Genomic DNA, 23,110 nt, shown 5'->3' on the forward strand with positions numbered 1-23,110 from the left:
CTTGCATTCTTGAATGGTTTTTCTTTGTTGTATGTTCTAAGGAGCACATACTTCTTCCAAATCATGATTTCTCAAATAATATATCTAAGACATTTCCAAGACAGAGTTGGGAAACTAGCTACAGAACGGACAACTATAATATGGGCAAGCTGCAAGAATGAACCAGCTGTTGTTACTTTCTAGGTCGTCCTTCTGTATGGTCTTCGTCTTTCTCATCCCTTATGATGCTAAGAAAGGGACCAAAACTGCCAAGGCCAAGATTAGCCCTTTCTTTTGAGGGTACAGTTGACTTGGTTAAGCAGTCTTGAAATTAAAAGTTCCAGACTCGTTTCACTTCATACTTAGAAGTTTATCAGAGATGTTAGTGTTCCATTTGCAGTCTATATGTGAATATTATTATTATATACTACTATTAATGATAGGAAGAAGTAACAACATGATGTTTTCATTTTCTCTTAGCTTTTTGGAATCAGGATCCTTTTCTTTACTGTTGCAATATGCTTGACAGTGTACTGACCTACATGCTTAGAAAGGCAGGCAGTGCCTAGAACATGTATCTCAGATTTCAAATAATTTCCAAATTTAGTGGTAACTTTCATTTGAAATTAAGCACCAGAACTTATAGTGAGGTAGTGATTGAGGTAACTAAAATTTAAGGCTTAAATTTAAAGTTAGCAGGCTGGGATTCTGGGCGGAGCCAAGATGGCAGGCATGAAAGCAGTGACTTGCTTGAGCTCTCCCCCAAAACCCTCCAAATACCCATAAAAAAATGGCCCTAAACAAATTCTAAAGCAGCAGAACCCACAAAAAGACAGTAAAACAAATTTCCAGCCCAAGACAGCCTGGATGGTTGATTGGAAAGGCATATCGAGCAGGGTGGGGAGAGGACGGCAGGTAGGTGTGCGTGCGCAGGCCGCAGCGAACCTGGATCAGGCCTCAGAGGAACGAATCACAGGCAGCTGTGGTGGCTTCCAGACTCCTCAATCCATGAACACCAAAGACAACTTAGAAGGTCAGTGGGAAAAGTCTGTTTTTGCGGTGAGGGAAGAGCTAGGTCAGAGCCAGTTCCAGAGCGCAGAGGGCAGGTGCCAGGGCGGTGGCTGTGTCCTGAGCTTCCGGCCCACTGACTGAGGGGGAATCAAGAGGCTGATCAGAGGGGGATTGCAGGGATCTCTTTGCTGGTGCTGAGGCAGGAATCTCTTGCTTTGCCCGTGCTTGGATCTGGGTCAGTTCCGGGTGGCGGTCCTGGGGTGAGGAGGAGCGCTGGTGTGGTAGAGCTTGTGGGTGGCTGTGGACAGGAAACCCTCCTCACAGTTCCCAGAGAGAAAAGACTGCTTGTGGCCGGTCACTCAAAGACTAGAGCTCAGGCCAGGAAGAACTGAAAATTTACAGGTCCCTAGAAGTATCTCTGAAAACAGCTATACAAACCCCCAAAGCTTGGGACAGTACATTCTCCACATTGGAAGCAGACTCTTACCTTAACAAAGAGTTTAAAACTCAAGTAGTAGGCTGGGATCATGAGCAAATCTCGCAAAAAGAGTCAGACTATATTATCTTACTTTGGTGACAAGATCAAAACATACAACCAGAAGAAGATAACAAAGTCAAAGCTCCCACATCCAAAGCCTCCAAGAAAAATATGAATCAGTCCTAGGCCTTGGAAGAGCTCACAAGGGATTTTGAGAAGCAAGTAAGAGAAGTAGAGGAAAAACTGGGAAGAGAAATGAAAGTGATGCAAGAAAATCATGAAAAACAAGTCAACAGCTTGCTAAAGGAGACCCAAAAAAATACTGAAGAAAATAACACCTTAAAAAATAGCCTGGACCCAAATGGCAAAAGAGGTCCAAAAAGCCAGTGAGGAGAAGAATGCCCTAAAAAGCAAAATTGGCCAAATGGAAAAGGAAGTCCAAAAGCTTACTGAAGAAAATACTTCCTTAAAAATTAGAATAGAGCAATTGGAAGATAGTGACTTTATGAGAAATCAAGACACAGTAGAACAAATCCAAAAGAATGAAAAATTAGAAAACAATGTGAAATATCTCATTGGAAAAACAACTGACCTGGAAAATAGATCCAGGAGAGAGAATTTAAAAATTATTGGACTATCTGAAAGCCATGATCAAAAAAAGAGCCTAGACATCATCTTTCAAGAAATTATCAAGGAAAACTGCCCTGATATTTTAGAACCAGAGGGCAAAATAGAAATTGAGAATCCACCATCTCCCCTGAAAAGATCCCAAAGGAAAACTCCTAGGAATATTGTAGCCAAATTCCAGAGTTCCCAGGTGAAGGAGAAAATATTACAAGCTGCCAGAAGGAAACAGTTCAAGTACTGTGGAAACACAATCAGGATAACACAAGATTTAGCAGCTTCTACATTAAAGGACTGCAGGGCATGGAATATAATATTCCGGAGGGCAAAGGAGATAGGATTACAACCAAGAATCACCTACCCAGCAAAACTGAGTATAATCCTTCAGGGGAAAAAATGGTCATTCAGTGAAATAAAGGACTTTCAAGCATTCTTGATGAAAAGACCAGAGCTGAATAGAAAATTTGACTTTCAAATAAAAGACTCAAGTGGAACATGAAGGGGTAAACGGGAAAGAGAAATCATAAGAGACTTATTAAGGCCAAACTGTTTACATTCCTGCATGGAAAGATGATATTTATAACTCATAATGAGACCTTTGTCAGTATTAGGGTAGTGGGAGGGGAAAAATAGATAGATAGATAGATAGATAGATAGATAGATAGATAGATAGATAGATAGATAGATAGATAGATAGATAGAGGGCACAGGGTGAGTTGAAGATGAAAGGGTGATATCTGGAGAATAAAATTAAGGGATGAGGGAGGATTATACTCAGAGAAGAAGAAAGGGAGGGGTAGAATGGGGTACATTATCTTGCACAAACAAAACAGACAAAAAAGGTTCTTACAGTGGAGGGGAAACAGGGGAAGGTGGGAAATGAGGGAATCTTATTCTCATAGGATTTGGCTTAAGCAGGGAATATCATACATACTCAATTGGGTATGGAAATCTGTCTTACCCTACAGGAAAATAGGGGAGGAAGGCGACAAGAGAGCAGGGGGGTGATAGAGAGAAGGGCAGATTGGGAAAGGGGTAATCAGAAGGAAGTACTAAGGAGGGACAGGGTTAAAAGAAAGAATAGAATAAATGGGGGGTGCAGGATAGGATTAAGGGAAATACAGTTAGTTTTTCACAACATGTGTGCTATGGAAGTGTTTTGCATAACTGCATATGTATGGCTTGTATTGACTTGCTTGCATTTTCAATGAGGGTGGGTGGGGTGGGAGGAAGGGAGAAAATTTGGAACCCAAAGTTTTAAAAACACATGTTTAAAAAAAATGTTTCCATATGCAACTGGGAAATAAGAAATACAGGAAATGAGGTACAGAAATCTATCCTGCCCTACAAGAAAATAGAAGAGGAAAGGGATAAGAGGAGGTGGGGGGAGAGATAGAAGGGAGGGCAGACTAGGGGAAGGGGTATTCAGAATGCATGCCATCTTGGGGTGGGGGGAGGGGCAAGATGGGGTGAAAATATGGAACTCAAAATCTTGTGGAAGTAAATGTTGAAAACTAAAAATAAATAAATTTATATATATATACATACATATATATATACATATATATATGTGTATATATATATATATATATATATAAAGATGCTGAGATTCTTATAATCTAGCCAATAAGCCAATAGCTTACTAATGTTCAGACTCCTTAAGAGTCTGCCCAATATGATAGATGTTCTGATAAATCTTGTCTTTGGCTGAAAAAAAATAAAAAAAAATTTAAAGTTAGCAGGTAGTTTTGAGTCCAGTCAATACCAGCTTAAAATATGCGGCTATACTGAAAAGTTCAATACGTGTGGGAAACAAAGCAACAATTTTCTTAGATCTTTCATTACAAGCATTATTTCTTCAAAAGGCCCACAAAAGAGAATACATAGCCTGGAAGGCTCTTGACTCAGATTGTAGCAAAAAGAAATTTACATCTGACATCTTGTCAGAATGAATTAGGGTGTTAACAGACCCATTGTTTTCATCAGGAGCCTAAGAATTTAGATTTTCATTTTAAACAGTGCTGCCTGAAACTCCTCAGCATTTTCTAGCAGTTTCACAGTATTAGAATTCAGAAAACACCTTTAATAATTAATAGTTGAAATTTATTATACTGCTTTAAGGTTTGCAAAATATCTTGCATATATTCATTTAGCTCTCACTGAACCCCTCTAGTCCTGAAGAAGACTTTTGAGAGTCACTTGGACAGCAAGGATTGATCAAATCAGTCAATGGTTAAGAATTTAATTCAGGCTATTCACTGGAAGGTTAGTCAATAATGAAGCTGAAGCTTAACTACTTTGGCCACATAATGAGAAGATAGGACTCCTTGGAAAAGATCCTGATGTTGGAAAAGACTGAAGGCAAAAGAAAAAGAGGGTGGCAGAGAATGAGATCAATAGATAGTATGGAAACAACAAACATGAACTTTGGACAGACTTTGGGAGATAGTGGAGGATAGAAGGGTCTGGTGTGGTGATGGTCCAATTTTTACAAATAGGATAAGGTACAATTATCAAATATTTGCCAATTTTTGGGTGGAAAGTTTTAAAGCCTCATATGAAGATTATAGAGATCAAATTAATTTTTTAAAAAGTACAATTGTTCTAAATGACTGAGTTCAAGTAGAAAAAATCTTAACTTGGAAAGCCTCTTCAGTATTGAAATGTAGTAAACTGATATAGAGGCTAAAGTGATCTGGCAAATGTGGAAGAACATTTAAAGAAGTACAAAAAGTAGCATCTGAAGTGATTGTTAAATAGAAATCACTTTCTGGACAAAGTTGATTTCATACATCTAAGCCTCTGTTTGACATGCCTTAATTATTTGCATAGGTAACAGAATCTTGACTATGTATGAGCTGATTTGTACTTGCATTTATAATACTAACCTTGTATATCTCCTAAGGGCTGAGGGTCATTTAACATGTAGCCCATAATTAAAATGCTAATTTTTTTTCATATTGCAGCTTTTAAATATAGACAAACCAAAGCTGTCATTCTTCAAAGGGCCAATTTTTTAAAGTAAATGAAGAAAAGCAAAATGACTTAAATTATGTAGTGAAATTAGAAAGAAGAGTCTTTTTAAGCCACTGAACTCAAAACATTAAACAGGATCAGAAAGAGTCCTGCTAAAGATAAACAGAGAAGCTTGAAATGGACAGGAACAGCTGAAGAGGTGGTATACATTATAAATAATGCAGATATATACTGTAGCCTACTTCCTTAATGTTTCAACACAATCTTCCTCGTTGTTGCAAATCTTAATAGGTTGATTCATCATCTTTTATTGTTAGATGCTAAAACATTCCTGCCAATGAAAAGCCCTAGATCTGCTTAGGCACAAAAATAAAAATCAGAACCAGATTTTATGGATCCTAATTCCCTACAGAGATAAACTACTGTCATAACACTGATAAATTATTATTATATTAAGGAATTGATGTAAGAGAATAACAGGGAAAATGTTTCTTTTCAGAGAACTTCCATAGAAGAAAGTATTTCATAGTCTTTCCCTTTCCTGATTGATGTAAGACTTCCACTTTAATTATATTTTATGGAATAGTCTGAAGATACCTTCAAAGGCTTTCAGTGGACTGTGGAGCACCTATTACTTAATATATAGAAAAGGCTACAGTAGAATCTAACACAGGCCATTGTCCCAAGCTGCAGAAAACCCAGGGTAAAAGGCCACTTTTTACTAATGGTATGTTAAGTCATGTCCAACACCTCCTGACCCCATTTGGGCTTATTTTGGTAAAAATACCCGAGTGGCTTGCCATTTCCGTCTCCAACTCCTTTTACAGATGAGGAAATTGAGGCAAACTGGGTGAAGTGATTTGCTCAGGGTCACAGTAGGTGTGATAGACAGAATTTGAATTCGGGTCCTCCGATTCAAGGGCCAGCACTCTATCCACTGCGCCACCTAGCTGCAGCATGACGATGGACAAATCAATTGATTTCTCTTGACCTCGGTTCCTTCATCTTTAAAATGGGGGTAATTCTCCCGAGCCCAGCCTACCCAACCGATTAGTGACTCTAATGATAATGAGTGGTTGTAGAAACTGTTGAAAGGTTATATGCAAGCATTAGGTATTATCTGAAGAATACACTTGCATCTAGTCGCCGAAGTTCATTCACATGTTTGAGAGTTAAAATTCATATTCACTTGAATACTGCTGCTACTATCATTGTGGCGCTACAGGCCCCTAGTACCATCCTTCCAGGTGACCTCTGGGCAGAGGTAACTCCCGGGGTGGGGTGTGTGTGTAAAGAACGGTAAAAGCCGGCAGACGACACCCAAGAATGAACTAGGAGTGGTCTCCAGAAATAAAAGCAGTGCCAAGGCAGTGCCGGGCGCGCCTTTGCTCCCCATTCCAATGCATGTGTGCCGCCGCGTGCGAACCCGCGCCCCCATGCCGTAGGCATTTCTGCGGCTCTCAACCCTCTCCCCGCACCCCCCGCCCTGTCCCTCCAGGAGGTCCCAGACCCTCTGCCTCCTACCCCTAGCGACGCGCTCCGCCCCAAGCACCACGCCCTCTCTCTGGGGCGCGCGGCCCTTCTTCCCTTCTTTGCGCGCGATCTCTTCCCTCTCTGTCCCAGTCAAACCTAGCACGCGCGCATTCTCCCTGGGCTGGAAAAAGCCCAGGTGGGTTTAAAGAAGGAAAAGGCTTTTGCAGTGATCGCTACGTCAGCTCCGGCCTCTCTCTGGCCCTCTTCGTGCTGCATCATCACAGTCGCCTCCTCCTCCTCCTGCTGCTGCTGCTGCCGCCACTACCTCCCAACTCTTTCTCCTTTGCTGCTTGCTCCCTCTCTCTGCCTCTCCCTCTCTCCCTGAGTCTGGCTGTGGGTCTGCGTGTGCGTGCGTGCGTGAAGTGCGTGTGTGCGAGTGTGTGTGTATGTGTATGTGTGTGCGAGTGTGAGTGTGCCGGGCCGCTGCTAGGCTCCCTGGGCATCTCGCCGCCGCCCGCCCTGTACCAGTTCACCGCGACCCTTCACCGCTTTCCGTCTGTGTCCCTTTAAAAAATTTTTTTTAACAATATATTATTCCATGTCATCTTTATTTTAATCTCCTTGGGTCACCAAAACTGGTGCAGCTGGAAGCAGCCGCCTCCACCCCCTCTCCCGCCCCCGCCCCTCCCCCCAAATCCGAGGAATATGGCGAAAGTGGAGCAGGTTCTGAGCCTAGAGCCGCAGCACGAGCTCAAATTCAAAGGTAAGAGCGCGGGGACCCGGCCAGTGGCCGGGGCGTTTGCAGTCACTGGCAAAGGCACCACTGGCAGCCATTTTCCGGGGGCCCGGGAGAGGCAGGAGCGAATAAAATGTCCTTCAGGTTTATTTATCGGGTCTCTCTCTGTGTGCGTCTTTGCCGCTTTGAGATCTCCTCCTCTTCCCTTTCCCCCCTTCGATTTAGCCTTAAATTTCCCTCCCCCGCCCAAGAAATGCGTTTAGAAGGGGCGTCCACCTGTTTATTGTATTTACCGGATCTGAATGTTGTACATTTCGGTACCGGGCCCCACTTTACTTGCTCCTTTCCAAACCCCTGCTCCTCCTCTTCCCACACCCCCATGCTTTCCACACCCCATACGCCCCAAAGAGAAGAGAAGACGAATAGCTCGGAGAAGGAAGGCTCAGATTCGGGGCCAATGGTGCTCGCTGGGCGTTTGCATGTCAGCTCCGGGAAGACTGGGTGGGTGCCGGGAGCTGGGCTGGGGGGTTGGGGGAAGGGCTGAGCTTCTGGGCCTCGGGTTTGTGCAGGACCGGGCGGTGGGGATTTTCCAAACCCTCTCCCCAGCGCCCCATATTCATGACATTCTGATGTCGTGCAGCAAAAAGAAATGTTGAAATTTCTATTGCCTTTCTTCTTTGGAGGAGTTTCTTTTTTAAATGACTTGACTTTATAGGATTGTTTCTTTCATCTGCTCCCCTCCCCCCACCCAGTTTTATACCTAGAGAAGCTGCCCCGGTTTCTGCATACTTTCAGTGTTCTTACGTAGCCATTTCTGCTAAGAAGTTGAGTGTAAGCTTTCTTGGAGGCAACCTAAGTAAAGGATATTTTCTTTTGGTGTTTGTGTCTCCTCGCTTTACTCTTAAAACTGTCAGGGCTGCCGGGAGCTTGGAAGAGGGGATACCAAATGCAACGTGTGCAACTGGTTTTAAATTGTATTTGCAAGGAAACCTAGGGCCTTTAGCCCAGTGTTTGTCAATACATCACATTTACCTGTTGTTTTCCTTATCTTTCCCCTTCTTGACGGTTTCGTAGAAAACGTTCTAAACTATTGCTGTCGTTTCGCTTCATAAAACAGGCACTGGCTCCTGAATGTGCAGGGACTTAACGTTTCCTATTTAAAATTAACTCCACATAGTTGAAGCTGCCAGAAGAGGTGGTGTTTTAATGCTGTCATATGGGACATTGCAACTTAATAACAGCTCTCAAAGCATGTAAGCTAGTTGCTACTTTACTAAAACAGAGTAATCTACTGTAATGACTTGATTTTTTTTTAAGTAAAAGTTGGTGGAATAAGTGATTTCCATTAGAGTTGTTCCAAAGGGCCGTCACCCAGGTGTGTGAAATGATAAGGGCTGACACAAATAGTTGCACATTATTTTTATGCCTGGATAAATTTCATTTATCAACACAGGTTTGGCTAGTCTCCAGTTAAAACTATGTTGCTGCTCTCCCTCAAAATCATTCCTTAGTTGTTATTACTGCTTCTCTAACACACCCCAACTGCATTTACCTAAGTCCTCTGTAGTAGAGAAAGGAGACACCTATAACTAGTGGAAAGCCTGAGGAATTCTGTTCTAGGCCACTAGAAAATTGTTGGCAGGCCATAATCATGGCCTTAGAGGAGGGCTAATGTCATTTTAGAAGTCTGTTTATCTGCTTGCTATTCTCTTTAAACCTATTCTGTGCCTTCCAGTTAACACGATGATAGATTATCTTTTTAGTGTCTTTGTAAGAAAAGATGACAAACTATATCTTTAAAGAAGGGGGCCAGTGTATAAAGTGTTGGATGCAAATGAGCAGTAGCTCTGAGTGAATTTCTGCAAACTGAGGTTGAATTGGGTGCCATAAATGCCACTGAAGAAATTACTTTTTTGTTAATTATCACTTATAAAGGTGGCACTCTACTTAGAGAAGAGATATTTTTGAGAGTCATTATGGTACAATGCAAAGAACACTGTATCTGGGGTCAGAGGACCTTGGATTTAAATCCTGAACTTTGGGCATCCCACTGAACCTCTCTTTTGGCCTCAGTTTCTTCATCTGTAAAATGAAGAAGCTGAACTAGATGTCCTCTAAGGTCCTTTCCAGCTCTAAATTATCTTATGAAAATAACCCATATGATATGTGCTCAGTGTTCCGTCTTCCTTGTCAGATGATTCATCCTTTATGTGGAAACCCTTAGTGAAGGCAAAAAATGGGCTTTCTAGAAAAGAGGAAGAAAACCATTTTTTAGTGCTTTCACTGCTGGAGAGTCAGAATCCCAGAAATCATATCACTCAAAGCAACTACGTTCAGTGTCAAATGAAGAGTGGCATATGAAGGACAAATACCTATGGAGCTTAGATAGGAACACGGAAGGCATTTAAAAATATCTTTGTAATGCTTAAATTATAAACGGAACCTAACCACAAAATTAGCTAGAGACTCATCAGCAATCCCTGCTCTGCAGAGATCAAATTCATTACAGTGCAGAAACAAGAGAACATTACTGGCTTTTTCATCATATCTACCTTAAAGGGAAGGATAAATGTGTAAGATGTTTTGGGGAAGAAGGGAACAGCAGAAATATTGTTTTGAACAGTTCTTATATATTAGACTCTTTATTATTATGGGATAAGCAGCCTAAGAATGACTTTGATTTGTATATGCTAAGACTTCTTTTTATTAGATTTTTGCGTGGGTGTGCAGCAATATATATGCTACTACAGAAGAAATGAATTAGAACATGTTTCAGTTATCTTGCTCAGCCTTATATTTTAAGCCTCAAACATGACTACACTGTTTTGTGTTTTTAAATATTAAAACAAAGAAAATTGATCAGGCTGGTGGCTTCCTGGAGGAAGTAAGATGTAAAGGGAGGAAGTATTACTGAGTTAGTTTTTATGAAGTATTTATTAGATGTCAGCAATAACACAGAAGCTTTTCTGGCCAAAATAAGGAAGCCCATTCCTAGAAATTGGGGACTTTGTAATTCTAAAGCCTCAAAAGTGTGGCTTTTGTGTTGCTCTTATTTGCCATATTGGCAGCTTTCATGTGACCTACCCTTTCCCAAGGCCTACTCCACGTCTTTATCCATCTCTATTCACTCCCAGACAAATCTCTTTTCTCAGAATAAGAAAGTCTTCTTAGGAAGTTTGTTGACAAATCGCCTTGCTCCAAATGTGAGCCAGTGCCAGTTTTACATTTTCTTTTCTTTTTTTCTTTAAGAAAGCAGATTCCACCCATTATACAATGTCTTATATTTGTAGAGCTCTTCTTTAGGAATTGTAAAGGGATTCCTTCTTATTCTGTTGTGGTGGTTCTCAAACTTTATGTTCTCAGGACCTCTTTTACACTCTTAATTATTGAGGTTCTCAAAGAATTTTAGTTGATTTGGATTATAGCTATTGCAATTTACCATATTACTAATTAAAACTGATAGTTTAAACAAACATCAATTACTTTTAAAATAACAATAAATCCATTACACTTTAACACAAATAACATCTTATGAAAAAAATGACAATATTTTTCCAACCAAAATAAGCTTAGTGAGAAGGGTCATTGTTTTGCATATTTTTTCAAATCTTTTTAATGTTTGAATTAATAGAAGACAGATATAGATTCTCATATCTGCTTCTATATTCAGTCTCTTGTAATATGTTGTTTTGGTTGAAGTATCTGAAGAAAATTCAGCCTCAAAGATATTTAGTTGGAAGAGGGAGGCGTATCTTAATAGGCAAATAATATCTTTATTACTATAAAAATTGTTTTGGAGGACCCCCAAAAGGAACTTAGGATACCTGGGGGTCCAGGATCATACTCCGAAAACCAGTGCTCTTATCAGCCCTGGTAGGTATGTTTTATTCAGGTGGATGAAGTAGGTCAATTAATTCAAAGTTAATGAGGCCAGCAAGGGTCATAAATTCATAGCAGTGTATATTGACAACCTGTGTTCTATTCCATAGTCTCAGACCTTTTACAGATTTCACCAGTGTTTGTCATTGGTCCTAAGGGAGTATAAGAAATGTAATAAATCATATTTGAATGAATAAATTAAAAAGCATTCATTAAGTTTTATTATGTGCCAACTCCAATTTACCCTATATACACCTTTTACATATGTATACCGTGGACATATCTTTTACATACATAGTTGTTTGCAGGTTGCTTCCCCCTTTAGAAAGTAAGCTCTTTGAGGACCCAGGTTCTCTTTGCTTTTCTTAATCTCTCCCCTGCCCCCAGTTTAACTGCAGCCTGACACTAGTAAATTAATAAATGCTTGTTGACCTATTGTTGGGCAATCACCAAGGATACAAAAATTAGAGACTGCCTTTGCCCTCAAGAAGCCTCCCCTCTAATTAAGGGAAAGCATACTTGAGGCTGAGTAATGGCTTGGGGAAAAGGTTTTGGCTGCAAAGTTACTGGAATTGAGATGGAAGACTTTGGGCAGGTGATTGACATAAGTTTTTCAAGAGTATGGGCAACAAGTTGTTGCAGTGGATAGAGCACCGACCCTGAAGTCAGGAGGACCTGAGTTCAAATTCGGCCTCAGACCAAACACTTGACACTAGCTGTGTGACCCTGGGCAAGTCACTTAACCCCAATTACCTTTAAAAAAAAAAGTGGTGGTGGTTTGATTTGATTATTTTACAAAGGATTTTCTTTTCCCTTTAAGGTAGGTAGATAATCCGTGTATACTGTTACTGAAACAAACCAAAGCCTGACTCTGAGGTGGGTTGGTTAAGACTACTAAATAAATCTCTATAATCAACTTGTGAGCTTTTTTTTAAGGAAGGTGAATTTCACTCCTTCCCCTTCTCCCCTTCCCATCTTCCTGCATCATAATAAGAAAGTTTAGATAGAGTAAAATACAAAAACCTATGAATGAAATTAATTATGGTATTTCTTCATTTTAACCTCTTTAATAAACAACATTAGTTCTTTAATTTGGACTACAACTATGAGCACCTTTCTCCTTTGTAATATAGTTCAAAAAGTGTCAGATTCAGGGTTAGAGGATCTAGTTTTAAATCCCACCTCATCTTAAAACGAGGAGGTTAAAAACTAAATCAAGCTCTCTCCCAGCTTTAAAACTGTGCTCTTTTGCTCACTTGGTGAGTAGAAACACAGGCCACTCACAACATAAACTATATTTATACTCTAACATTTTGAATGTGTGTTTATACAGCTAAATGGCACAGTTGACCTGGAGTCAGGAAGACCTGAGTTCAAATTCCACCAGAGATACATAGCTGTGTGACTCAGGGCCAGTCACTTAACCATTGTCTGCTTCAATTTCATCATCTGCAAAATGAGTATAATACTTATAGTAAGAAACCCTAGGGATGGTTGTGAGCATCAAAATCTCTACAATCTTTAAAGGATTATTTAAATATCATCTGGGTTTTTTTTCTTTCCCATATAATATGGGTTTGAATCCACCCTGAAGAGAGGTCCTTCACTTGCTTACCAGACTTGACTGCACTTTATCAACCTTCTGAATATACATTCATGGGCCAGATCTGTCTCTTGATTTTGTCCTATTTGAATAATTTTATGAACTGGAAGATTGGACTGGGAAAAGAGCTGGATTTCCTCAGTTTTAGGAGTTCCCTCCACTAAGAGATCTAGCCCTAGATAAATTCTAGGAGATTACCAGTGACATGTAGATGTCCAGTAACTTGCCCCTGGTGCCCACTTCTTCCTGACTCTTCACCCAGCACTGTATTCACTGAGCAGTACAGCCTCAGAAGTGAACATACTCCTTGGAAGTTTTTTCACCCAAGAATTTTCTTCTTTTATTTACAGTAATGTCTTAGAAAAAATAATTAGACTCTAGTGACATGTATATGTGTATGTGGTAGGTATTTATCTACCAGATGCTGGTTTAGTAGTGGTAATACTTCTTTGAAATATGGGTGGTATGGGACATGATGGTTAATATTCTTTAATATTACTTGGCAGTTTCTCATCTCTTTACATTTATTAAAATAGTATGAATTGACATTTCTCCAAAAGGTAAGCTCTTAAACATTAACACCATCATTTGTCTATAAACGTTATATAGCATTTTCTTTTAGATATTCCAGCAAAATACAGATAACTCTTAACTTGCCATATGTACCCACACAAATGAGGGTATAAGTTTACAGGGGCCAGTAGATGGAAAAAATTCCTAGTTATTTTTTTTATCATTATTGATCCAACTTAGACTTTTAGAACATGACATTTTAATTTCCACAAAAGAGAGCTACATAAGTACTACATCTCCATGTTTGGGTTTGAAAAAGTGGACATTGGAATAATGGCCATGATCAGGACAAATAAGTACAATGTTTAGCAAAAAGGAAAGGGTAGATATTGAGTGCCAACTTCAATCCATCAAAGCATGGCTGCGCTAAAGTTTCTTGGAGAGAATATAAATTCTTCAAGAATAAGGGAACTGTTTGATTTTTGCCTTTGTATACCTACTGCCTCTCACAGTGCCTGGCATGCAGTAGGTGCTTAATAAATGCTTGTTGCTTTAGTAGGGACTTGCCTACTGAATTTAGTACTCTAGTTTTATCCTTTTGGTGGTAGTTTATGTATGAGTAACAAAGTTGCCCCATGGTATTCTGAGCTTTTTTTACCTGAGCTGATGTCCTCATTTTGTGCTATTCAGTATTTGATCCTTATCTCTTAGGCTTTTTTCTTATGGTGCCATGTATCCAAGATTCCTCTGGCCTATTGACAGTGCACACTATGTGCTTTTTAAAGTATGTCATCTGACCAGATATAACCATAGACTTCCACTGTGTAACAAGAATTATTGGATTCTAGTTTTCATTGCAAAAAGAGATCCTTGAATGATTGTTTAAAGTAGATTATATTTAAAAATACTATAAATGTGTCAGTGTGGCAAAATAGCATCTACCTGTGTAGTGTTTTTCTAGGTACTAAGCATTATTTTTAATCATGAGCTGTTGATGTCTGAATAATGTTTTGATATAATTGGGGTGATTTGCTGGTTTTCCCGGTGGTGAAATGCCACTGGGAAAATCTGGAAACATCTCCTTTTCCCATTAGTTTTCAGATGAATTACATTTTTGGTATTTATATTAATAACTAAAGTCAAAGAAGTTCCCTCCTGGAATTGTTTTATATTCTTTAGTAGAGTGTTACCAGCTCTTGATTATCTGTGTCATTTCTCCTCTTTTCTTGGCTAGTCTTTTAAGCATGCAAAAATAAAGTGTTGTTAGTTCGATTTGTATAGTTCCCCGCTGGTATCAGAGGGACTGTTTATAACAATGCATACTTAGCATTTCAATAGGCACTGGACTCCCAAACAATTAGCCTAAAACCCAACTCTACCTTTAAGTAATTGACAGCTGTTTAGGGGGAAGAAAAAAAAAGGGGAGAGAAAGTTGAATTCTTAAAGAATAAATAAATAGATATAAACTCTCCTGGGAGAAAGTGCTGTGCCGGACTGCCTTTTTTTCTATTGTTACTCTCCGTTCTTGAAGAAAATAGATGTTATCATCAGGACCTTTTACCTAGATTAGAATTGCTTCCAGTGGTGTGGGATTCTGGGTGTGTCCTGTGTGGTCCCTGCTGACCTAAAAGGAATTAGAATTTTAGGGAATATATATTTCCTTAGCAGTAGAGTAGAAGATTTTTAAAATTTTGTTTTTGTTTCACACTGTATGGAGAAGATAAGGAAAAGCAGTTACTGCCAAAATGGGAATAAAATTAAAGTGAAAGATATTTTAGAAAGTTGGCCAGGTATCAAAGCCTTTAGGTATTTGAAGATCAGAGAGACCTAGTTTTAGTAGAAGTCTGAGTGAATAGCAAATGTTTATATGTGGAAGAGATCTTAGAAGAGTCTGTCTTTGACTTGGGTAGCAGTGGGATCTCCAGGTAAAAGGCTTCAACAGCTTAGTCACTTTTAAACTACGTTTAAATTGCTTTTAAGAGTGGTTAGGCCAATCTACAGCTTGGCCTGCAATATTGATGTGCCTCTCCAACATGGACTCTTTTTGTCTTTGCCAGTTTGTTACCGTGAGGTAAAACTGCAAAGTTGTTTTGCTTTGCACATCTCTGATCCTTAATGATTTGTAACACTCTTTGGTAATAGTTTACAATTTGCTAATAGTTTATTAACAGTTTTTAGTTCTTTTGAGAATTATTTGTATCCTTTGAATATTTTGCCACTGGCAAATGAGTTTTAATTTTTTTTCTATTTGTATTAGTTCACTCTGTATCTTAGCTATCAGACCCTTAGCATAGATATTTGATACAGTTTCCCCTCTATGCCCATCCCCCCATTCAGTAGCTTCCCTTAGCCTAATGCCATGTGCAACAAAAGCTTTTTAATAATCATATAATCAAAATTATTGGTTTCATCTTTTGTGATCTTATGTCCCTTGTTTGGCTAAAAACTCCTCCTCTTCCCACCCCAGCCCTCAATACTGTGAAAGGTATCTGATCTGATTCTCTTCCCCCTCTTTTTTTTTTTTAATAGTATGGCATTTAATAGTTAGGTTGTTTATCCATTCTGAACTTATTATAGTATTCTCTACTTTCCTGAGAAAGAAGGGTAATACAGCAAGTTTTCAAGTTAATTAAGGAAGAATACTGAGGTTCTAATGTGCAGTTATCAAATTAGAAATGGTTGGAATAATTTTTTAAAATTATTCTTGCAAATTGCACTTTATAACATTTATAGCCACTTGAGTCCTGAATGCCACTTTAGGGCCTCAGTAATACCAGTGGGTGTCAGATCAGTCATGTGTGTGTGTGTGTGTGTGTGTATCCATCCCCATTTTACAGATGATGTTCTTAAAGGTGAACTGACTTAGCCAAAGGGCAGCTAAGTGGCACCATCCTTCATAGAGCCAGGCCTGAAGTCATGAAGACTCATCTTTCCGAGTTCAAATCCAGTCTCAGACACTTTACAGCTGGGTGACCCTGGGCAAATCACTTAGCCTTGTTTGCCTGTTTTCTCATCTATAAAATGGGCTGGAGAAGGAAATGGCAATCCAAACCTGTGTCTTTGCCAAGAAAACCCCCAAAGAGGTCACAAAGGATCAGACTCGACTGAAAATGATTAAACAACAACAGAAGACCTACCCAAAGTCAACTAGCAAACTGTAGAGTCTTTATTCAGTACTAGATCTGACTTCAAGTTATACCGTGTGGGCTGTCATACTCCAGAAATTAGTAGGAGATAAATTTACAGCAATCTGAGAAATGAAATTTAAGACAAAAAATCTGAGAGATGAAATTTAAGACAAAAAAATGTAGTCTTATGCTTGGGTTCAAAAAATCAACTTTGCAAGGACAGGATGAGAAAGGTGGGGCTAGATAACAGTCCCTCTGAAAATATCAGAGGGCATTCAATGGGCTACAAGCTAGACAACATGACAGGCAGAACAGCTAATAATATCTTCATCACCTCTCGCCTAGATTATTGCAGTAGCCTGCTGGTGGGTTTGTCTGCCTCAAGTCTCTCTCCACTCCAATCTTTTCTCTATTCAATCACTAAAGTGATTTTCCTGAAGTCTGATAATTTCAAACCCTTCCCCCTACTCACTCCACAAACTCCTGTGGCTTCCTGTTACCTCCAAGAATGAATTACAAAATGCTCTGTTTGGCATTCAAAGTCCTTCATAACCTAGCCCTCTTCTACCTTTTCATTCTTCTCACACCTTACTTCCCAGACTCTTCAGTCTGGTGACGCTGGCCTCCTGGCTATTCCATGAACAGTACATTCCATCTCATGCCTCTGGCATACTCTCTGGCTATCCCTCAAGCCTGGAACATGCTCTGGCCTTTGCTCCTCAGACTACTGACCTCCCTGGTTTCCTTTAAGTTCCAACTAAAATCCTGCCTCCTTCAGGAAGCCTTCCTAAACCCTTCTTAATTCCATTTCCTTCCTCTGTCAATTATTTCCTATTCATCCTGTGTATAGCTTGCTTTTTATATATTTGTTTGTATGTTGTCCCCTCTATTAGATTGTAAGGTCCTTGAGGGAAGAGACTGCTTTTTGCCACTTTTTGTATCTGCAGTGCTTAGTACGGTACCCAGCAGGTCATAGGAGCTTAATGAATTGAATTTGTTGTTATTTAGTCATTTTTAGTCATGTCCAACCCCTTTTGGGGGTTTTCTAACAAAGTTACTGGAGTGGTTTGCCATTTCCTTCTCCAGCCATTTTTATAGATGAAGAAACTGGGGCAAACAGGCTTAAGTGAGTTTCCCAGGGTCACACAGCTAGTAAGTATCTGAGGCTGGATTTGAGCTCAGGACTGAACTGACTCCAGTCCCAGCACTTTATCCACTGTCTCACCAAGCAGCCACAGTTAAATAGACTGCATTAAGAAAGATACAGTATCCAGAATGGGGAAGGTGATGATTCCACTGTCCTCTGCCTCTGCTGCCAGGGTTCTTCTGGAGTTCCATGTGTTCTAGTGGGCAGCAACCTTGGGAAAATTTAGGTTTTTCATCAAGATGGTGAGGGGTACTAGAGGCCATGCCTCTAAGAATATCAGGTGAAAGAATTTTTTTTAGCCCAGAGAAGGAGCATAGATTTAGCGCTAGCCATCTAATCCAGGCGCTTCATTTTCTAAATGAGGAAAGGGGTCCAGAAAGATTAAGTGACTGGTTCCAAATTCATCTACCTTTCCAAAGCACCACTCAGCCGCTCGAGGCTTAGCCAGGGACATGATAGTGGTATTTGAGAAGCTGTCATAGGAAAGAGGGATTAGGTTCGTTTTGCTTGTTCCTAAAGGTCATAATTAGGAATTCTGGGTCCAAGTTGGAGAAGTAGATTTAGGCTTGATGAGTAGGAAAAACTTTCTAATAATTGGAGTGGTCAAGCACTAAGCACCCACAAATATAGGCTTAAGAATACAAAGGGAATGATGAAATTATCCCTGGAGAAGCTTACTAAATGGAATGTAAGCTTTTTGAAGGCAAGAACTATTTGATTTTGGTCTTTATATCCCTAGGTACTAGCTCAGTGCCTTTTTCATAGTAGGCACTTAATAAATGTTTTGTTGAATTGGAATTAAAAGTGAAATGGACAGCCTTGGAAAACAGTGGGATTTGTCTTTGGAAGTCTTTAAGTGGAAGCTGTCTGCAATGTTTTTGAGATTCTTCACATTCTAATTTGTGGGTGTCATCTAATGAGATAACATGCAAAGTGCTTTAAATCCCTTAAAGCATTATTTTGTAAATGCTATTGTTGTATTAGTTTAGCCCTCTGAGCCACTTCTAGCTCTTAAATTTTGTGTTTCTAATGCAAATGAAAAGGACACACTCCTTACTACTAGGTGGATAGCAAACTTATTAATAACCTCATTGGGGAAGGAGAGCCAAAAAAAATTTTAGGTGAATTCCTAGATGATATTCCATAACAGAAATGGCAGTATGGCTTAATGCCTTGGAGCCAGGAATGCTTGCATTCAGGTCCTACTTTTTTTTAAAATTTATTTTTTGACTAGGCAATGGGGTTAAGTGACTTGCCCAGGGTCACACAGCAAGTAAGTGTCAAGTGTCTGAGGTCAGATTTGAACTTAGGTCCTCCTGACTCCACTGCGCCACCTAGCTGCCTGTAGGTCCAGCGTTTTACAGATGTTAGCTGTGTTAATTTCTCAATGTCCCTGACGACTAAGACAAGTTTCAGAGATCTGTTGATGTGCATCAGTTTGCACATAGGGAGTTCTGTACACCAGTGAAATCACGGGTTGGTCCGGACCAAATGGATTCCCATACTGTAAGCTGGCCTCTTGGCCTTTTCATGAACAAGACACTCCATCTCTTGGCTCCAAGCATTTTCTGTGGCTGTCCCTGGGGCCTGGAACATTCCCCCTCTTCTACTCTGACTGCTCTCCCTGGCTACCTTTAAGTCCCAACTAAAATTCTTTTTTTTTTTGGTTGGGGGGGAGGGCTGGAGGTCTTTCCCAATCCCTCTTAATCCTAGTGCCTTCCCTCTGTTGATCACTTCCTATTTATCGTGTATAGAGCTTTGCTTTGTATCTATTTGTGTGTTATCTCCTCCTTTAGATTGTAAACTCCCTTAAGGGCACTGACTGTCTTTCACCTCTTTTTGTATCCCTTGGGTTTAGAATAGTGAGAATAAGAGTAGCAGGCAGAAGAAAAAGAAGAAAAGGTGAATGTGATTGGGAGGGGTGAAAAAAGTGTCCCTCAGTGACATACATTCTACCCATTGATAGCTTATCTGTTTGAGAGAGTGGTGAATTTTGGGAAGGTAGGCAGCCATCTAGGGTGGACAAAACAACTGATATAAATACACAATTTTTCTGTATTGGAAAATCCCACTCTCTGTGGCAAAGTTGTGCTTTCTTTGGACTTGAAGTTAGAAAAACTGATTTCTAATTCCAGCCCTGGCATAAACTTTGAGCGTCAGTTTACTGTTTTTAAATGAGATAATTGGATTAGATGATTGCTAAAGTCACTTCCAAGTTTGATTCTCTAACTCTAAATTGCATATATTATAGAGAAGGAACACTGTAATGATACACACACAGGGAGTACAGGTTTCAAACATGGGGAGTTGAAGGGGACTGCAGAGCCCAGGGTGTATATATAAATGCCTTATTTGGGCTGTGCCTTCAGCTTTTTTTCCCCTATTGTTAGCCCATCCAGTTTGTTTAGTGTCGCTGGCAAAGCACTTGCCTGTTTTCTCAGGGCTACAACGAGGGGTGTGCTGTTAACAACTGTCTAAAAAATTGTGCAGATACTATTTAAACTTTAAAATCTGCCATCATGAACATACTCCCCATCACTTTCTTAAGTCTAGACAAGCAACAAAATAATTAATCAAGCCTTGATTTGTAGCATTTGCCAATTTCCAAATTATAAATGCTCACACTGAAAATTTTAACAACTAGCTCTTCCAAGCCAGTACAGCTTGGCTTCAGCATAGCCCTGACTAGAACTGTCTTATTGACTTCATCAAAGTTTAACCTGACCCTATATCAGAAGGCAAAAACCTGTTTCACTGCTTCTTATTCATGATTTGCAAAGGCAAGTTAAATCAGAAAGGTAGCAAATCCTCAATACCATACTATTTTTCTTCAGAATTTGAGGAAACAGTATGTTGTTGCTTTAGGAATTGTCTTCAGTAGATAATTTCACCTCTGCCAGATACTGTCTTTCGGCAGACTGTCTCATCCTTGATCTCTGATTTATAATGTTGTCCAATCAAGGAATAAATGCTCACTTCCCACCTGCAGGTCTCTGCCGGACTTTATTCCATTTCTTGTGGAGTATTAGAAGTTTTGCTGCTATTGGCTACCTACACATTGAAACTGCCCTCTGTAAGAAGTTACATCCCCTCTAAAGACCAAAGTTAGGGTCCTTTTTTTTTCTAAAAGAGTTAAATGATATGGCTTATAGCTTTTCTCTTTTTTCACATGTTATTCTGTGATGTGAGCAAAAGTTTATGTTTAAACCTAGTTTCTAAAATCTTTTAAAATTCCTTTTAGAAAAGCTGCATATAATTAAGATCAAATATGGTATAGCTATTTTTCCTTCACGCTGTGCCTATCTTAGTCCTCACTTCTGCATATAGAATGCATGCAGTATGAAGCAGTTATGTAAAGTTTCTGGTGATTTCAGTTTTTAAAAACATTAAATCTGTTAAAGAAACTTCTACATATTGGACAGTGTCTTCCAGTTTTTCAAGTGATTCAATAGCTTTTGTCAAGTTTTAAGTGGGGGGCAGGGTCTATGTTTTGATTTAAATGAGATTAGAGCTACTCTAGGGTCAGCTAGATGGCTCAGTAGGTAGTGCTTGGGCCTCAGGAAGACTCAACTTCCTGAGTTCAAATACAGCCTCAGACATTTTCTAGCTGTGTGACCCTGGGCAAGTCACTTAACCCTGTTTGCCTCAGTTTCTTCATCTGTAAAATGAGCTGGAGAAGGAAATGGCAAACTACTCCAGTATCTCTGCCAAGAAAACCTTAACTGGGGTCTTGATGAAGCATACACAACTGAACAAGAATAGCACTGCTCCTCTAAACATATTTGTACCAAGATAACCTTGGTTTTTACAAAGCACACAATCATGGCTATTAATATACTAAATATTGTCTTTTAGCAACTGTGCATTCAGGCTTCTGTTTTTTTGTATGCACAAGACATTCTTGGCAAGAATAGACTATGAAAAGAACATTGGGGGAAAACAACTTATCTCCAAATCCTATGGAATGTTTGGAAAGCATATTCTCAGTTTGGGCCTTCTGTGAATTCTTGCTCTCCGGTAGAGAGCCTTGTCCATTTTACCTTTGAAATAACTCTGTGTTTAGAACCAGTAACCAGGTATGATAAGCTGGAAGTTAATATTCTCTTTATCTGGATAGCATAGGTAATGTTGTCTTTAGGTTGGTTTAGTCCAGTCTGTCTCTGCTAGCTTCTCCTCTGAGACTAAAGAAGCCCACCCACTACTTATTCCAGGTACGTATCCTAGTGCCTTGAATGTAGTTGGCCTTTAATAAATGTTTATTGAATTGAATGCCTCAAGACTCTGAAGTTGCCAAGAAAGTGCCAATTCACATTGCTAGAGGGAGTTTCCTCACCTGAGAGCTCCTTCTGACAGGGAAATAATAAATCCAGTCCCCTCTCCCTAGCCCTATCCTAAGCTAAGCTAAGCACTATTTGAAGAGGGGATTCTTGGATTCAAAGGATTCAAAGATAAGCAAAACAGACTCTGCCTTCAAGGACCTCAAATTATTTTTATGTTGCCTCCTTTGTTAAGAACTGGGTATGTTCAAGGTATATAAAGAGGGGATGGAAGGTCATCTCAGAGGGGAAGGCAGTGCCAAGTGAGCAGAAAACCTGGAAAGGCCTTCTGCAAAAGGTGGAGCCCGAGTTGAGTCTTGAAAAAACTCTGGGAAACCAAAAGATGGAGGTGAGGATGAGGAGGAAGAGCTTTCCAAGCATAGAAGATAGCCAGTGCAAAAACATGGAAAAGGGAGAGGAAGTTAATGTGCAGGAGAGAGCAAGGAGGCCAGTGTTACTCAGTCATAAAGTGTGTGTATGTATGTATGTATGTATGTATGTATGTGTGTGTGTGTGTGTGTGTGTGTGTGTAGGAGTAAAGAACTGGAAAGGTAGAAAGGGGCCAAGTTGTGATATTTAAATACCAATCAGAACATTTTATACTTGATTCTGGAGGGAACCATTAGAGTTTATTGAGAGAGGAGGGTGTGTGTGTGTGTGTGTGTGTGTGTGTGTGTGTGTGTGTGTGTGTGTATGATATGGTCAGACTTGCATTTTTGGAAAATCACTTTGGCAGCTGAATGGAGGGTGGAATGCTACAGGAAGAGACTTGAGGCAGGGAAGCCAATTGGAAGGCTATTGCAATGGTCCAGACAAGAAGTGATGAGGGCCAGAATTTAGACAGTGGTTTCAAGAGTGGAGGGAAGGGGATATATACAAAAGATGTTCTCAAATCAACAAGATTTGACAACATATTGGACAGGTGCATACAGTAAGTGAGGATTTAAGGATGACTGCATTTGCCAACCTGGATGATAAGGCAGATGGTAGTATCCTACATAGTAATAAGGAATTTGGGAAGAAGATAAGGGTTTTTGGGGAAAGATAACGAGTTATGTTGTGGACATGTTGAGTTGAGATCCCTATACAGTGTCCAGTTCAGGATATCCAAGGTTGCTTTGGTTGTGGGACTGTAGCTCCCATGAAAGACTAGAAAATCATCTGCATAGAGATGACAACTGGACCAATGGAACCTGATGAAATCATTGAGTGAAACTGTGTGCAGGGAGACGAGAACCCAGAACAGA

At 39.8% G+C, this 23,110-nt stretch overlaps 1 protein-coding gene across 4 annotated transcripts in view; it reads left to right on the forward strand.

The window, feature by feature from the left end:
• Positions 1-6,636: 6,636 nt before the first annotated feature.
• Positions 6,637-23,110, forward strand: part of VAPB (VAMP associated protein B and C) — a 69,315-nt gene continuing 52,841 nt past the window's right edge. Inside the window, exons 1-2 of one of the 4 annotated variants that reach the window (XM_020981465.2) lie at positions 6,653-6,737; positions 7,186-7,304. In XM_020981465.2, the coding sequence (XP_020837124.1) occupies positions 7,247-7,304 (58 nt within the window). In that variant the 5' untranslated portion in view covers positions 6,653-6,737; positions 7,186-7,246. Of the gene's footprint in view, positions 7,305-7,416; positions 7,779-23,110 lie in introns of those variants that run through there. The other 3 variants (XM_020981467.2, XM_020981466.2, XM_020981464.2) reach the window with 3 other exon arrangements.

Source organism: Phascolarctos cinereus, unplaced genomic scaffold (assembly GCF_003287225.1).
Source record: "Phascolarctos cinereus isolate Bilbo 61053 unplaced genomic scaffold, phaCin_HiC Scaffold_2;HRSCAF=192, whole genome shotgun sequence".
In the NCBI taxonomy this organism is placed as follows: Eukaryota; Metazoa; Chordata; class Mammalia; order Diprotodontia; family Phascolarctidae; genus Phascolarctos; species Phascolarctos cinereus.